This window comes from Coregonus clupeaformis, chromosome 16 (genome assembly GCF_020615455.1).
Source record: "Coregonus clupeaformis isolate EN_2021a chromosome 16, ASM2061545v1, whole genome shotgun sequence".
Classification (NCBI taxonomy): domain Eukaryota; kingdom Metazoa; phylum Chordata; class Actinopteri; order Salmoniformes; family Salmonidae; genus Coregonus; species Coregonus clupeaformis.
This window is the reverse complement of record NC_059207.1, coordinates 6,456,732-6,475,063: the sequence shown is the minus strand read 5'-3', so window position 1 is coordinate 6,475,063 and position 18,332 is coordinate 6,456,732. Positions and strand designations below refer to the sequence as shown.

Genomic DNA, 18,332 nt, shown 5'->3' with positions numbered 1-18,332 from the left:
CAAACACCATTGTAAATACAACCAATATTTATGTTTATTTATTTTCCCTTTTGTACTTGCACATTGTTACGACACTGTATATAGACATAATATGACATTTGAAATGTCTTTATTCTTTTGGAACTTCTGAGTGTAATGTTTACTGTTAATATGTATTGTTTATTTCACTTTTGTTTACTATCTACTTCAGAGAGAGAGAGAGAGAGAGAGAGAGAGAGAGAGAGAGCGCTGAGGGCCTCTGTCAGAGTTAATCTGGTCCTCCTCCTCTCTCTCTCTCTCTCTCTCTCTCTCTCTCTCTCTCTCTCTCTCTCTCTCTTTCTCTGCTCGTCACTGTGTGTCTGTGTTTGGGTACAGGACTGCTGTGTTTGTATGAGCTCATGGCAGGGGTATGGGACACGATCAGACTAGGGAATGGAAACACACAATCAAGGCTGAGGATACACACACACACACACACACACGAACAAACACACTTTTCTTAACAGTATTAGGGGCTTTATTAGTGGACAGATAGATTCCATCTATGTCCAGTACCGTAGATCTGACCAAGGAACAGCATTGTAATAAATAAACAATAACGTAATGGTAGCATGATGCTCAACATCACAGTCCAATCACATCTAACACAACAACGGTCAAAACAAAGCTCCTGTCATCAATAAATAATATGATCAAATAATTTAGAATAACAGGGGGATTCTATGCGGTTCTTCAAGGCGGTTCTATGCTGGTTCTTCTACAGAAAATTCTACTGTCTGGCGTTGTAGAGTGCGTTCGGTAGATCACTCCACTGGGCAGGAGCCAGCACCGGTTCTCCTCTGGTTGTCCCGGTTCTCATGGTTCCAGACCTTTAAGTGAGAGAAGGGTCATTGTTCAGCTGTTGAATTTCCAGTTATAAAGATCACACACGGAAAAGACCAGAGACCAGACCAGAGGTCAGAGGTCAGAGACAAGAGGTCAGAGGTCAGCCAAGAGCAAGGCAAGCAGGCATTCCTTAGGGTTGGAGCCTGTAATTCATGTCATTGACAGACAGGTATTGGGAGAATGCTGCAAGGCCACAATGCTTAGTTTAGGCTATGATTTATATGTGCGAGAGTGTTTGAGAGAGAGTGTGTGTGTGTGTGTGTGTGTGTGTGGGGAGGGGGGGGTTGTGCAGTCTTAGTGTGCAGGTGAAGGAGGGTGGTGTAATCTTACCTGCTAATGGTCACACTGTGATGTCACAGGGTGTGGTTTTCTGGAGCTGTTGCTTCTCACTGCCGGAGCCCAGGTAAGCAGCCAGGAAGTTCTTATGAGTCCTGTAACTGATAGCAGACAGAGAGGGATGTTAGTTAACTCCTAGCATCTGTGACAGAGTGTAAATTCAGTCCCGTCTGGGGCCCGAACTCACAATCCACACTGCAACGCAACATACTCAAGAATCACCGTCAATACCACTGACCCAGAACAGCCAAGACATCTGGACCTAGTGCTGACCCAGAACAGCCAAGACATCTGGACCTGGTGCTGACCCAAAACAGCCAAGACATCTGGACCTGGTGTTGACCCAAAACAGCCAAGACATCTGGACCTGGTGTTGACCCAAAACAGCCAAGACATCTGGACCTGGTGTTGACCCAAAACAGCCAAGACATCTGGACCTGGTGTTGACCCAAAACAGCCAAGACATCTGGACCTGGTGTTGACCCAAAACAGCCAAGACATCTGGACCTGGTGTTGACCCAAAACAGCCAAGACATCTGGACCTGGTGCGACAGTACTTTTATGTCTTCAGAAAGGCAGTAGCAACTTGGCCATCTGATACATATTCCACCAGGATCTACAGTGTGTAAGACCTATTATAGATCCTACACATTCCACCAGGATCTACAGTGTGTAAAACCTATTATAGATCCTATACATTCTACCAGGATCTACAGTGAATAAAGACCTATTATAGATCCTATATATTCCACCAGGATCTACAGTGTGTAAGACCTATTATAGATCCTACACATTCCACCAGGATCTACAGTGTGTAAGACCTATTATAGATCCTATACATTCTACCAGGATCTACAGTGAATAAAGACCTATTATAGATCCTATATATTCCACCAGGATCTACAGTGTGTAAGACCTATTATAGATCCTACACATTCCACCAGGATCTACAGTGTGTAAGACCTATTATAGATCCTATACATTCTACCAGGATCTACAGTGAATAAAGACCTATTATAGATCCTATATATTCCACCAGGATCTACAGTGTGTAAGACCTATTATAGATCCTATATATTCCACCAGGATCTACAGTGTGTAAGACCTATTATAAATCCTACACATTTCTGGGACTGACAGATGGAAGTCCGATATTCCGGCATGACCCAGTTAATGGAAAACCCATTCAGATAAGGAATCAATATTACCCAGGGCCTTCGATAGAGATACTGTATCTACTGTACATAGCTCTGCTATTGCTCATGTCTTTAGCAGCATAGTCACACTAATTAGTCAACATGGTGGATGATATACAGCGCCTTCAGAAAGTACTCATACGCCTTGACTTACTCTACATTTTTGTTGTGTTACAACCTGATTTCAAAAAACGATTAAAAATAGATATATTCTCACCCATCTACACACAATTACCCATAATGCCAAAGTGAAAACATGTTTTTTTAGAAATGTTTTGCAAATGTATTTTCAAATGAAATACAGAAATATCACATTTACATGAGTATCCACACACCTGAGGTTAGAATCACCTTTAGCGGCGATTACAGCTGTGAGTCTTTCCGGGTAAGTCTCTAAGAGCTTTGCACACCTGGATTGTACAATATTTGCACATTCTTAAAAAAAAAAAAAAAATTCAAGCTCTGTCAAGTTGGTGGTTGTTCATTTCTCAACAGCCATGTTCAAGTCTTGCCATATAATTTAAAGCCTATTTAAGACTGTAACTCGGCCACTCAGGAACTCCAGTGTGTATTTGGTCTTGTGTTTTAGGTTATTGTCCTGCTGAAAGGAGGATTTGTCTCCCAGTATCTGGTGGAAAGCAGACTGAACCAGAGTTTTCCTCTAGGATTTTGCCTGTGCTTAGCTCCATTCCATTTCTTTTTATTCTTAAAAACTCCCCTAGTCCTTGCGGATGACAAGCATATCGATAACGTGATGCAGCCACCACCATGCTTGGAAATATGAAGAGTGGTACTCAGTGATGTGTTGTGTTGGATTTGCCCCAAACATAACGCTTTGTATTCAGGAAATAAAGTTAATTTCTTTGCCAAATATTTTGCAGTTTTACTTTAGTGTCTTATTGCAAACAGGATGCATGTTTTGGAATGTTTTTATTCTGTACAGGCTTCCTTCTTTTCACTCTGTCAATTAGGTTAGTATTGTGGAGTAACTACAATGTTGTTGATCCATCCTCAGTTTTCTCCTATCACAGCCATTATTAAACTCTGTAACCATTTTAAAGTTACCATTGGCCTCATGGTGAAATCCCTGAGCGGTTTCCTTCCTCTCCGGCAACTGTGTTAGGAAGAATGCATGTATCCTCGTAGTGACTGGGTGTATTGATACACCATCCAAAGTGTAATTAATAACTTCATTATGCTCAAAGGGATATTCAATGTCTGCTTTAATGTCAGCTTTTTTTTTTTTTTTACCCATCTACCAATCGGTGCCCTTCTTTGCGAGGCATTGGAAAACCTCCCTGGTCTTTGTGGTTAAATCTGTGTTTGAAATTCACTGCTTGACTGAGGAATAATTATATGTGTGGGGTACTGAGATGAGGTAGTCATTCAAAAATCATGTTAAGCACTATTATTGCACACAGAGTAAATCCATGCAACTTATTATGTGACTTGTTAAGCACATTTTTACTCGTTAACTTATTTAGGCTTGCCATAACATAGGGGTTGAATGGTTATTGTCTCAAGACATTTCAGCTTTTAATTTGTAATACATTTCTAAAAATTTCTAAAAATGTAATTCCACTTTGGCATTATGGGATATTGTGTGCAGGCCAGTAACACAAACTCTCAATTTAGTCCATTTTAAATTCAGGGTGTAACACAGCAAAATGTGGAAAAAGTCAAGGGGTGTGAATACTTTCTGAAGGTTTTGCCACGGCAACAATCAACAGCAAATACAACACACAAATTGATTAATTTAGGTAATGGTTTTGATAAACACACTGTGACAAATTATCTTGTAAAAAAAGTTTGAAATGTATGAAGTTTGATTGAATTTCTATACCGTACCGTCGATAACATTAAAAAAGGGGATTTTTAAATATAAACTATTAGCAGCCCACTGATTGAATCAACGTTGTTTCCATGTCGTTTCAATGAAATTATGTTTAACCAACATGGAATAGACGTTGAACTGACGTCTGTGCCCAGTGGGAGAGCATTGTCAGGCACAAGTCATGTAATCAAAGAAAGCAGCAGTGACTACATGAGTTATCTTATAGTATTGAGGAGTACACCACATCAGTCACTGGCTTCATCAGTGCATCGATGACGTCGTCCCCACAGTGACCGTACATACGTACCCCAACCAGAAGCCATGGATTACAGGCAACATCCGCACTGAGCTAAAGGGTAGAGCTGCCGCTTTCAAGGAGCGGGACTCTAACCCGGACGCTTATAAGAAATCCCGCTATTCCCTCCGACGAACCATCAAACAGGAATAGAGTCAGTACAGGACTAAGATTTAATCGTACTACACCGGCTCTGACGCTTGTCGGATGTGACAGGGCTTGAAAACTATTACAGACTTCAAAGGGAAGCACAGCCGCAAGCTGCCCAGTGACAAAACTTCCAGACGAGCTAAACCACTTCTATGCTCGCTTCGAGGCAAGCAACACTGAAGCATGCATGAGAGCACCAGCTGTTCCGGATGACTATGTGATCACGCTCTCCGTAGCCAATGTGAGTAAGACTTTTAAGCAGGTCAACATTCACAAGGCCGCAGGGCCAGACGGATTACCAGGACGTGTACTCCGAGCATGTGCTGACCAACTGGCAAGTGTCTTCACTGACATATTCAACATGTCCCTGACTGAGTCTGTAATACCAACATGTTTCAAGCAGACCACCATAGTCCCCGTGCCCAAGGACACTAAGATAACCTGCCTAAATGGTCCTCTGTAGCTCAGCTGGTAGAGCACGGCGCTTGTAACGCCAAGGTAGTGGGTTCGAACCCCGGGACCACCCATACACAAAAATGTATGCACGCATGACTGTAAGTCGCTTTGGATAAAAGCGTCTGCTAAATGGCATATTATAAATGACTACCGACCCGTAGCACTGACGTCTGTAGCCATGAAGTGCTTTGAAAGGCTGGTCATGGCTCACATCAACACCATTATCCCAGAAACCCTAGACCCACTGCAATTTGCATACCGCCCCAACAGATCCACAGATGATGCAATCTCTATTGCACTCCACACTGCCCTTTCCCACCTGGACAAGAGGAACACCTACGTGAGAATGCTATTCATTGACTACAGCTCAGCATTCAACACCATAGTGCCCTCAAAGCTCATCACTAAGCTAAGGATCCTGGGACTAAACACCTCCCTCTGCAACTGGATCCTGGACTTCCTGACGGGCCGCCCCCAGGTGGTAAGGGTAGGTAACAACACATCTGCCACGCTGATCCTCAACACGGGGGCCCCTCAGGGGTGGGTGCTCAGTCCCCTCCTGTACTCCCTGTTCACCCATGACTGCATGGCCAGGCACGACTCCAACACCATCATTAAGTTTGCAGACGACACAAGAGTGGTAGGCCTGATCACCGACAACGATGAGACAGCCTATAGGGAGGAGGTCAGAGACCTGGCCGTGTGGTGCCAGGATAACAACCTCTCCCTCAACGTGACCAAGACAAAGGAGATGATTGTGGACTACAGGAAAAAAAAGAGGACTGAGCACGCCCCCATTCTCATCAACGGGGCTGTAGTGGAACAGGTTGAGAGCTTCAAGTTCCTTGGTGTCCACATTACCAACAAACTATCATGGTCCAAGCACACCAAGACAGTTGTGAAGAGGGCACGACAAAGCCTATTCCGGAGTGCCAAGTCTAGGTCCAAAAGACTTCTCAACAGCTTCTACCCCCAAGCCATAAGACTCCTGAACAGCTAATCATGGCTACCCAACCTATTTGCACTGTTTGGGGTCACTTAGTGTCACGATCGTCTAGTAGCGAAGTAGACCAAGGCGCAGCGTGTGAAAGAAACATGACTTTATTTTATATAAAGTTTCTAACAAACAAACAAACAAAACACGACTCGTGAAGTCCAAACGGTTACACTGACCGAACACGGAACAAAAACCCACAACACCCAAAGGAAAACATACAGATTAAATATGGCTCCCAATCAGAGACAACCAGCCCACAGCTGACACTCGTTGCCCCTGATTGGGAGTCATTATCTCAAACATAGAAATGAACCCAACAGAAATACCAACATAGAAATACACCCAATGAATGAACACACCCTGGCTCAATATACAGAGTCCCGGAGCCAGAGCGTGACAGTACCCCCCCCTAAAGGCGCGGACTGCGACCGCGCCTCAATAAGGGCTAAACAAGGGAGGGCTGGGTGGGCATACCTCCTCGGCGGTGGTTCTGGCTCGGCCTTGATCCCCACCTCCTCTCCAACCCCCCAAAGTACCCCTGGTCCTGTCTAGCCCCGCTGGTCGGAGCCGGACTGACGACACGCGCCCCTGGCTTGGTGCGTGGAACAGGAACGGACCTCACCGGACTGACGACTCCATTCCCTGGCTTGGTGCGAGTAGCCGGAACGGGCTGGACCAGGCTGACGACTCGCACCCCTGGCTTGGTGCGAGTAGCAGGAACGGGTTGGACCAGGCTGGCGACTCGCACCCCTGGTTTGGTGCGAGTGGCAGGAACAGGCCGGGTCGGGCTGGCGACGCACACCGTAGGCTTTGTGCGTGGAGCAGGGACAGGCCGGGCTGGGCTGGCGACGCACCCCGTAGGCTTGGTGCGTGGAGCAGGGACAGGCACCTTGGTGCGTGGAGCAGGAACAGGCCGGGCAGGGCTGTCGACGCACACCGTAGACTTGGTGCGTGGAGCAGGAACAGGCCGGGCTGGGCTGGCGACGCACACCGTAGGCTTTGTGCGTGGAGCAGGAACAGGCCGGGCTGGGCTGGCGACGCACACCGTAGGCTTTGTGCGTGGAGCAGGGACAGGCCGGGCTGGGCTGACGACGCACCCCGTAGGCTTGGTGCGTGGAGCAGGAACAGGCCGGACTGGGCTATGGAGACGGATAGGAGACCTGGAGTGAAGAGCTGCCACAACCCGTCCCTGGCTGAATGCCTACCTTCACACACTCTGTGTGAGGCATCAGCACAGGACGATACAGGGCTGTGTACCCGTACTGGCATAACAGCACGTGACACTGGCGCAGGATATCCGGGACCGAGGAGAGGCACTGGAGGCCGCGAGCGCTGAGCCGGCACACTCCGTCCTGGCTGCATGCCCACCTTCGCGGCAACACGTGCGGGGTGCTCGCACAGGACGTACCGGACTATGCCGGACCACTCGCGGCACAGTGCACATCTCCGCATACCGCGGAACCTGCCCAGTCTCATGCTGCCATGCCTGAGTACGGGGAGTTGGCTCTGCTCTCCATCCAGGCTCCGCCAACCTGCCTTCTGGCCCCCCAAAAGCCGGTGGCCTCCTCTCTTAATCTCCCGATTCGCCCTGTGGCAGCCTCCTGCTGCCCAGTCGCCCATGCCGTGTGCCCCCTAAAAAATTCTTGGGGGTGCCTCTCGCCCTTCCGACCACGGCCCGGTTGACGCCGGCTTCTCCACTCCTGCCTGGGTCTCCCCCTTCATCGCCTTCCGGTACCGGACGGCCTCCTCTCGGTAATCTGCCCCCAACCGAGGAGGACATCCACCAGCGTCACCTCCCTGCGTGTGTTCCTGGACACGCTGCTTGGTCTTTGTATGGTGGGTTTTTCTGTCACGATCGTCTAGTAGCGAAGTAGACCAAGGCGCAGCGTGTGAAAGAAACATGACTTTATTTTATATAAAGTTTCTAACAAACAAACAAACAAAACACGACTCGTGAAGTCCAAACGGTTACACTGACCGAACACGGAACAAAAACCCACAACACCCAAAGGAAAACATACAGATTAAATATGGCTCCCAATCAGAGACAACCAGCCCACAGCTGACACTCGTTGCCCCTGATTGGGAGTCATTATCTCAAACATAGAAATGAACCCAACAGAAATACCAACATAGAAATACACCCAATGAATGAACACACCCTGGCTCAATATACAGAGTCCCGGAGCCAGAGCGTGACACTTAGAAATGGGGTCACTTAGAAATGTCTTTGTTTTTGAAAGAAAAGCAATTATTTTGTCCATTAAAATAACATCAAATTGATCAGAAATACAGTGTAGACATTGTTAATGTTGTAAATGGCTATTGTAGCTGGAAAAGGCTGATTGTTAATGGAATATCTACATAGGCGCACAAAGGCCAATTATCAGCAACCATCAGTCCTGTGTTCCAATGGCACGTTGTGTTTGCTAATCCAAGTTGATCATTTTAAAAGGCTAATTGATCATTAGAAAACCATTTTGCAACTATGTTAGCACAGTTGAAAACTGTTGTGCTGATTAAAGAAGCAATAAAACTGGCCTTCTTGAGACTAGTTGAGTATCTGGAGCATCAGCAATTGTGGGTTCGATTACAGGCTCAAAATGGCCAGAAACAAATAACTTTCTTCTGAAACTCGTCAGTCTATTCTTGTTTTGAGAAATGAAGGCTATTCCATGCGAGAAATTGCCAAGGAACTGAAGATCTCATACAACGCTGTGTACTACTCCCTTCACAGAACAGCGCAAACTGGCTCTAACAAGAATAGAAAGAGGAGTGGGAGGCCCCGGTGCACAACTGAGCAAGAGGACAAATACATTAGTGTCTAGTTTGAGAAACAGATGCCTCACAGGCAACTGGCAGCTTCATTAAATAGTACCCACAAAAAAACCAGTCTCAACATCAACAGTGAAGAGGCGACACCGGGATGCTGACTTCTAGGCAGAGTTGCAAAGAAAAAGCCATATCTCAGAAAATATTAAGATGGGCAGTCTGAGATGTGGCTTTTTCTTTGCAACTCTGCCTAGAAGGTCAGCATCCCGGAGTAGCCTCTTCACTGTTGACGTTGAGACTGGTGTTTTGCACCAGTCAATTAGACTTTTAAAATGATAAACTTGGATTAGCAAACACAAAGTGCCATTGGAACAAAGGAGTGATGGTTGCTGATAATGGGCCTCTGTACGCCTATGTAGATATTCCATTAACAATCAGCCATTTCCAGCTACAATAGCCATTTACAACATTAACAATGTCTACATTGTAATTCTGATCAATTTGATATTTTTAAAGTAATTAATTTGCATTTTATTGCATGACATAAGTATTTGATCACCTACCAACCAGTATGAATTCCGGGTCTCACAGACCTGTTAGTTTTTCTTTAAGAAGCCCTCCTGTTCTCCACTCATTACCTGTATTAACTGCACCTGTTTGAACTCTTTACCTGTATAAAAGACACCTGTCCACACACTCAATCAAACAGACTCCAACCTCTCCACAATGGCCAAGACCAGAGAGCTGTGTAAGGACATCAGGGATAAAATTGTAGACCTGCACAAGGCTGGGATGGGCTACAGGACAATAGGCAAGCAGCTTGGTGAGAAGGCAACAACTGTTGGCGCAATTATTAGAAAATTGAAGAAGTTCAAGATGACGGTCATTCACCCTCGGTCTGGGGCTCCATGCAAGATCTCACCTCGTGGGCCATCAATGATCATGAGGAAGGTGAGGGATCAGCCCAGAACTACACGGCAGGACCTGGTCAATGACCTGAAGAGAGCTGGGACCACAGTCTCAAAGAAAACCATTAGTAACACACTACGCCGTCATGGATTAAAATCCTGCAGCGCAGGCAAGGTCCCCCTGCTCATGCCAGCGCATGTCCAGGCCCGTCTGAAGTTTGCCAATGACCATCTGGATGATCCAGAGGAGGAATGGGAGAAGGTCATGTGGTCTGATGAGACAAAAATAGAGCTTTTTGGTCTAAACTCCACTCGCCATGTTTGGAGGAAGAAGAAGGATGAGTACAACCCCAAGAACACCATCCCAACCGTGAAGCATGGAGGTGGAAACATAATTCTTTGGGGATGCTTTTCTGCAAAGGGGACAGGACGACTGCACCGTATTGAGGGGAGGATGGATGGGGCCATGTATCGCGAGATCTTGGCCAACAACCTCCTACCCTCAGTAAGAGCATTGAAGATGGGTCGTGGCTGGGTCTTCCAGCATGACAATGACCTGAAACACACAGCCAGCGCAACTAAGGAGTGGCTCCGTAAGAAGCATCTCAAGGTCCTGGAGTGGCCTAGCCAGTCTCCAGACCTGAACCCAATAGAAAATCTTTGGAGGGAGCTGAAAGTCCGTATTGGCCAGCGACAGCCCTGAAACCTGAAGGATCTGGAGAAGGTCTGTATGGAGGAGTGGGCCAAAATCCCTGCTGCAGTGTGTGCAAACCTGGTCAAGACCTACAGGAAACGTATGATCTCTGTAATTGCAAACAAAGGTTTCTGTACCAAATATTAAGTTCTGCTTTTCTGATGTATTAAATACTTATGTCATGCAATATAATGCAAATGAATTACTTAAAAATCATACAATGTGATTTTCTGGATTTTTGTTTTAGATTCCGTCTCTCACAGTTGAAGTGTACCTATAATAAAAAGTACAGACCTCTACATGCTTTGTAAGTAGGAAAACCTGCAAAATCGGCAGTGTATCAAGTACTTGTTCTCCCCACTGTACATTTTATGGACACAGTCAATTTTACAATTATTCTGTTTTGTTTTTACTCCTGAACTTCCTCTACCCTCAACCTCTCCGATCATTTTCATGATGTCCATCCGGTTTGCTTCTATATGCCATATTTACATTTTAGTCATTTAGCAGACGGTCTTATCCAGAGCGACTTACAGGAGCAATTAGGGTTAAGTGCCTTTTTTCACCTAGTCGGCTCGGGGATTAGAACCAGCGACCTTTCGGTTACTAGCACAACGGGGGACTTGGGGATTGTGAAGAGACCTCAATGCATTTTATGCAGGCGTTTGACAATAACAACACTGTGCCGTTCATGAGGGCCCCCACCGACTCAGAGGATTGGGGTGATCTCGCTCTCTGAGGCCGACGTGAGTAAAGTCTTTAATCAGGTCATCAGGTCAACACTCGGGGCATGATGGTATTCCAGGGCGCGTTCTCAGAGCAGACATATTTACAGTAATTTTCAACCTCTCCTTGTTCCAGTCTGTAATCCCCACATGTTTTAAGATGACCACCATCATTCCTGTCCCCAAGAACGCTAAGGCTTCATGTAACAATGACTACCGCCCTGTAGGCACTCACTCCTGTAAACATGAACAACATCTTAATTGCACTCCACACTGCCCTCACCCACCTAGATAAGAGGAATACCTATGTGAGAATTCTGTTCCAACACCATTGTCCCCTCCAAGCTCGTCACCAAGCTTAGGACCACGGGACTGAACTCCACCCTCTGCTACTGGGTCCTGGACTTCCTGACGGGCCGCCCCCCAGGTGGTGAGGGTAGGCAACATCATCTCCGCCACGCTGACCCTCAACACGGGGGGGCCCTCAGTGGTGCGTGCTTAATCCCCTCCTGCACTCCCTGTTCACCCACGACTGCGTGACCACGCACGACTTCCAACACCACCATCAAGTTTGCTGACGATACGACGGTGGTAGGCCTGATCACCGGCGACGATGAGACAGCCTACAGGGAGGAGGTCAGAGGTCAGAGACCTGGCAGTGTGATGCCGGGACATCATTAAGACCAAGGAGCTGATCGTAGACGACAGGAAACAGGGGGGACGAGCACGCCCCCGTCCACATCGACCTGGCTGCAGTGGAGCGGGTTGAGAGCTTCAAGTTCCTCGGTGTCCAAATCACTAAAGACTTTAAAATGGTCCACTCACACGCGCACAGTGGTAAAGAAAACGCGACAGCGCCTCTTCCCCTTCAGGAGGTTGAAAAGGTTTGGCATGGGTCCTCAGATCCTCAAAAAAGGTCTACAGCTGCACCGTTGAGAGCATCTTGACTTGCTGAATCACCGCTTGGTATGGCAATAGCACCGCTTTCGATCGCATGGCGCTACAGAGTGTGGTGTGGACAGCCCAGTACATCACTGGGGCCGAGCTCCCTGCCATCCAGGACCTCTATATCAGAGCTCCATGCCATCCAGGACCTCTATATCAGAGCTCCCTGCCATCCAGGACCTCTATATCAGAGCTCCCTGCCATCCAGGACCTCTATATCAGAGCTCCCTGCCACCCAGGACCTCTATATCAGAGCTCCCTGCCATCCAGGACCTCTATATCAGAGCTCCCTGCCATCCAGGACCTCTATATCAGGGTGGTATGAAAGGAAGGCCTGGAAAATCGTTAAAGACTCCAGCCACCCAAGCCATAGACTGTTCTATCTACTTCCGCACGGCAAGCGGTGCCGGAGCATCAAGTCTGACAGCAACAGGCTCCTGAACAGCTTCTATCCTCGAGCCATAAGACTGATAAATAGCTAACTAAATGGCTTCACAGACAATCTGAGATGACCTTTGTATTTTATTCAATTTTCTCAAGTCTTTATTCAAGTCTCTATGCAGACTCACACTCCAACACACACACAAACACTCACTATATCATTTGCTCACACACACATAATACGCACATACATTTATACTAACTCTACACACACACACACACATACAATCATCATATACGCTGCTGCTTCTCTGTTTATCATATATCCTGATGCCGACTTCTATCACTCCAGTATCCCTGCACATTGTTAATATGGCATGTGACATTAAAAACGTGAATCTTGATACTCACTGTGTGCAGGCCATGAGCAGTATGGCGAGGCAGCTGATGCTGGAGAGGACCACAGCTATGACGACCAGGACAGTCTGAACCACCTCAGCTCTGCTGCTCTCCTCCTTGTTTCTCGTAGGCAGGAGCAGGATCCCACAGCGCTCGCCGTCATAACCTTTGTTACACCTGCAGGGGAGAACAGTCAATCAATTAATGAATCAGTCAGTCAGATAGTCAACCAAACAGTCAGTCAGTCAATTAGTCTATTCTTCCTTCCTTCCTTCCTTCCTTCCTTCCTTCCTTCCTTCCTTCCTTCCTTCCTTCCTTCCTTCCTTCCTTCCTTCCTTCCTTCCTTCCTTCCGTCCGTCCTTCCTTCCTTCCTTCCTTCCTTCCTTCCTTCCTTCCTTCCTTCCTTCCTGCCTTCCTTCCACACACACACACACACACACACACACACACACACACACACACACACACACACACACGTGTTGTACTCACATACACACTGGCTCTCTCAGGTCTGCCATGTACTTGCAGTGTCCATGGATACAGTAGCCCTTGTGGGAGGAGCTACAAGGGTCCTCTGTGACACGCCCTGACGTCTGTTGTGTGTGTCCTGATGACATGTGTCCTGACGACGTGTGTTCAGGGTTGGAGGCTGTGGTGTTCTTACTCTTCCTCTTCCTCTTCCTCTTTCCTTTATTCCCTTTTCCTTTCTGACTCCTCCCCTTCTCTTGTTGCTCCTTACCGTGACGCAGCACTGCTGGGAAACCACAGGGTTATTATCCTGATTATTACAGCTGGGAGACAGATAGGAAACCACAGGGTTATTATCCTGATTATTACAGCTGGGAGACAGATAGGAAACCACAGGGTTATTATCCTGATTATTACAGCTGGGAGACAGATAGGAAACCACAGGGTTATTATCCTGATTATTACAGCTGGGAGACAGATAGGAAACAGATGGGAGAGAGGGGGAGACAGATAGGAGAGAGATGGGAGACAGATGGAAGAGAGATGGGAGCCAGATGGGAGCCAGATGGGAGAGAGATGGGGGAGAGGGGGAGACAGATGGGAGAGAGGGGGAGACAGATGGGAGAGAGATGGGGGAGAGATGGGAGAGAGATGGGAGAGAGATGGGAGTCAGATGGAGAGATGGAGGCAGATGGGAGTCAGATGGGAGTCAGATGGAGAGATGGAGGCAGATGGGAGAGAGGGGGAGACAGATGGGAGAGAGATGGGGGAGAGATGGGAGAGAGATGGGAGAGAGATGGAGAGATGGAGGAAGATGGGAGTCAGATGGAGAGATGGAGGAAGATGGGAGTCAGATGGAGAGATGGAGGAAGATGGGAGTCAGATGGAGAGATGGAGCCAGATGGGAGACAGGCTCTACTAGGGGTAGGGGCTGTCTGCTAGGGGGTACTAGGGACTACTATGGGTAGGGGAAAGGGGTAAGGGGGAGGGGTTATCAGACAGTCCTACCTTGGGGTGAGCCGTCTGTAGGTGTTCCTCCCGACAGATCTTCATCAAGCTCCAGTTCCTCCTCATCCTCATCACCCAGAGAGCTCTGTAGCCCCTCCCCTTCCCCTGAGGCCGACGCCCCCGTCACATGGCTCAGCCCCGCTGAGAATGTCACTGCGGATCCCAGGACACCTAGAGCGCTGAAAACTACAATCAGACCACACCAGTCAAACACAGAGCGCTGAAAACTACAACTACAACACCCCAGTCCAACACAGAGCGCTGAAAACTACAACCAGACCACACCAGTCCAACACAGAGCGCTGAAAACTACAACCAGACCACACCAGTCCAACACAGAGCGCTGAAAACTACAACCAGAACACACTAGTCCAACACAGAGAAAGAAAAAATGGAAACTACAACTAGACCACACCAATCAGACACAGACCAGAGTACTGAAAACTACAACTAGACCACACCAATCAGACACAGACCAGAGTACTGAAAAACTACAACTAGACCACACCAATCAGGCACAGACCAGAGTACTGAAAACTACAACTAGACCACACCAATCAGGCACAGACCAGAGTACTGACAATTACAACTGGACCACACCAATCAGACACAGACCAGAGTACTGAAAACTACAACTAGACCACACCAATCAGACACAGACCAGAGTACTGAAAACTACAACTGGACCACACCAATCAGACACAGACCAGAGTACTGAAAACTACAACTAGACCACACCAATCAGACACAGACCAGAGTACTGAAAACTACAACTGGACCACACCAATCAGACAGAGACCAGAGTACTGAAAACTACAACTAGACCACACCAATCAGGCACAGACCAGAGTACTGACAACTACAACTAGACCACACCAATCAGACACAGACCAGAGTACTGAAAACTACAACTAGACCACACCAATCAGACACAGACCAGAGTACTGAAAACTACAACTAGACCACACCAATCAGGCACAGACCAGAGTACTGAAAACTACAACTAGACCACACCAATCAGACACAGACCAGAGCACTGAAAACTACAACTAGACCACACCAATCAGACACAGACCAGAGTACTGAAAAACTACAACTAGACCACACCAATCAGGCACAGACCAGAGTACTGAAAACTACAACTAGACCACACCAATCAGGCACAGACCAGAGTACTGAAAACTACAACTAGACCACACCAATCAGACACAGACCAGAGCACTGAAAACTACAACTAGACCACACCAATCAGACACAGACCAGAGTACTGAAAACTACAACTGGACCACACCAATCAGACAGAGACCAGAGTACTGAAAACTACAACTAGACCACACCAATCAGGCACAGACCAGAACTGAAAACTACAACTAGACCACACCAATCAGGCACAGACCAGAGTACCAAAAACTACAACCAGAATTCTCCAATCATACATACAGTGGGGAAAAAAAGTATTTAGTCAGCCACCAATTGTGCAAGTTCTCCCACTTAAAAGATGAGAGAGGCCTGTAATTTTCATCATAGGTAAACGTCAACTATGACAGACAAATTGAGATTTTTTTTCTCCAGAAAATCACATTGTAGGATTTTTAATGAATTTATTTGCAAATTATGGTGGAAAATAAATATTTGGTCACCTACAAACAAGCAAGATTTCTGGCTCTCACAGACCTGTAACTTCTTCTTTAAGAGGCTCCTCTGTCCTCCACTCGTTACCTGTATTAATGGCACCTGTTTGAACTTGTTATCAGTATAAAAGACACCTGTCCACAACCTCAAACAGTCACACTCCAAACTCCACTATGGCCAAGACCAAAGAGCTGTCAAAGGACACCAGAAACCAAATTGTAGACCTGCACCAGGCTGGGAAGACTGAATCTGCAATAGGTAAGCAGCTTGGTTTGAAGAAATCAACTGTGGGAGCAATTATTAGGAAATGGAAGACATACAAGACCACTGATAATCTCCCTCGATCTGGGGCTCCACGCAAGATCTCACCCCGTGGGGTCAAAATGATCACAAGAACCACACGGGGGGACCTAGTGAATGACCTGCAGAGAGCTGGGACCAAAGTAACAAAGCCTACCATCAGTAACACACTACGCCGCCAGGGACTCAAATCCTGCAGTGCCAGACGTGTCCCCCTGCTTAAGCTAGTACATGTCAAGGCCCGTCTGAAGTTTGCTAGAGTGCATTTGGATGATCCAGAAGAGGATTGGGAGAATGTCATATGGTCAGATGAAACCAAAATATAACTTTTTGGTAAAAACTCAACTCGTCGTGTTTGGAGGACAAAGAATGCTGAGTTGCATCCAAAGAACACCATACCTACTGTGAAGCATGGGGGTGGAAACATCATGCTTTGGGGCTGTTTTTCTGCAAAGGGACCAGGACGACTGATCCGTGTAAAGGAAAGAATGAATGGGGCCATGTATCGTGAGATTTTGAGTGAAAACCTCCTTCCATCAGCAAGGGCATTGAAGATGAAACGTGGCTGGGTCTTTCAGCATGACAATGATCCCAAACACACCGCCCGGGCAACGAAGGAGTGGTTTCGGGAAGAAGCATTTCAAGGTCCTGGAGTGGCCTAGCCAGTCTCCAGATCTCAACCCCCATAGAAAATCTTTGGAGGGAGTTGAAAGTCCATGTTGCCCAGCGACAGCCCCAAAACATCACTGCTCTAGAGGAGATCTGCATGGAGGAATGGGCCAAAATACCAGCAACAGTGTGTGAAAACCTTGTGAAGACTTACAGAAAACGTTTGACCTGTGTCATTGCCAACAAAGGGTATATAACAAAGTATTGAGAAACTTTTGTTATTGACCAAATACTTATTTTCCACCATAATTTGCAAATAAATTCATAAAAAAATTCTACAATGTGATTTCCTGGAAAAGAAATTCTCCTCATTTTGTCTGTCATAGTTGACGTGTACCTATGATGAAAATTACAGGCCTCTCTCATCTTTTTAAGTGGGAGAACTTGCACAGTTGGTGGCTGACTAAATACTTTTTTTCCCCCACTGTAGCAATCAAGGCTGCAAGCAGACCAAACCAGTCGCACACAGAGCAGTGCCAGACTACATCCCAATAGCCCACACAGTAGATTAGAGCACTCAATACTTACATTTGACATCAGACAAACAGACCCAAAGAGCAAAAAATACAGAGCTGAACATTCTTCAACCATGACCTAAATAGGATTTGCAGACAGTTCATGACACAGCTGGTTTCTGACAAGTCTTAACGGGTTGTGAAATATTTCTCTCTTCTCTCTGTTCCTATCTGCATATCTCTTTCTCTCTCTCTCTCTCTCGCTCTCCTCACTCCATCTTTCTGCTTCCCTCTAAACACAACGCTTCTCTCCAACCCGGCTCACCCCGTCTGTACATTCCTGTCCAAACTTAAACACAACACAACAGCCAATCACCATATTGTAATTACAAGCCCAGACTACTTACCCAAACACAGCAGAGAGGAGAGGATGATAGTGTTCATGTCCTAGGAGTGCGTGTGAGTGGTTGTGTTGGTGTGTTTGTGTATTCTGCGCTGACAGGCTAGTCTTCTGTCTCTGCTTCCTCTCCTCCTTAGGGGTTGGGTGGCAGCTTTTATAGACAACGCCTCAGTAAAGTGTGTGTGTGTGTGTGTGTGTGTGTGTGTGTGTGTGTGTGTGTGTGTGTGTGTGTGTGTGTGTGTGTGAGTCAGTAATGTAATGATTAACCTGCCCAAACTTAGGGGATGTATTTATGCATGTCATGTTCTTTGACACTTGGCTTCTGTTGGGAATAATAATGAGTGAGATCCTCACACTTTGTTCCGCACAGTCAACACACACACACACACACACACACACACACACACACACACACACACACACACACACACACACAACAATTTATGTA

General features: G+C 46.8%; 1 protein-coding gene across 2 annotated transcripts; it reads right to left on the bottom strand.

The window, feature by feature from the left end:
• Window positions 1-232: 232 nt before the first annotated feature.
• Window positions 233-17,995, bottom strand: LOC121584028 (proheparin-binding EGF-like growth factor). 2 transcript variants are annotated; one of them, XM_041899859.2, is made up of 6 exons: window positions 17,892-17,995; window positions 14,429-14,614; window positions 13,442-13,706; window positions 12,965-13,129; window positions 1,195-1,301; window positions 233-848 (listed from the first exon to the last, which is right to left on the bottom strand). In XM_041899859.2, the coding sequence occupies exons 1-5, from the start codon at window positions 17,926-17,928 to the stop codon at window positions 1,205-1,207; spliced, it is 750 nt and encodes a 249-aa protein (XP_041755793.1). In that variant the 5' UTR covers window positions 17,929-17,995; the 3' UTR covers window positions 233-848; window positions 1,195-1,204. The 2 variants fall into 2 exon arrangements, with proteins under 2 accessions (XP_041755793.1, XP_041755794.1); XM_041899860.2 differs by having other exon boundaries at window positions 13,442-13,703.
• Window positions 17,996-18,332: the final 337 nt, after the last annotated feature.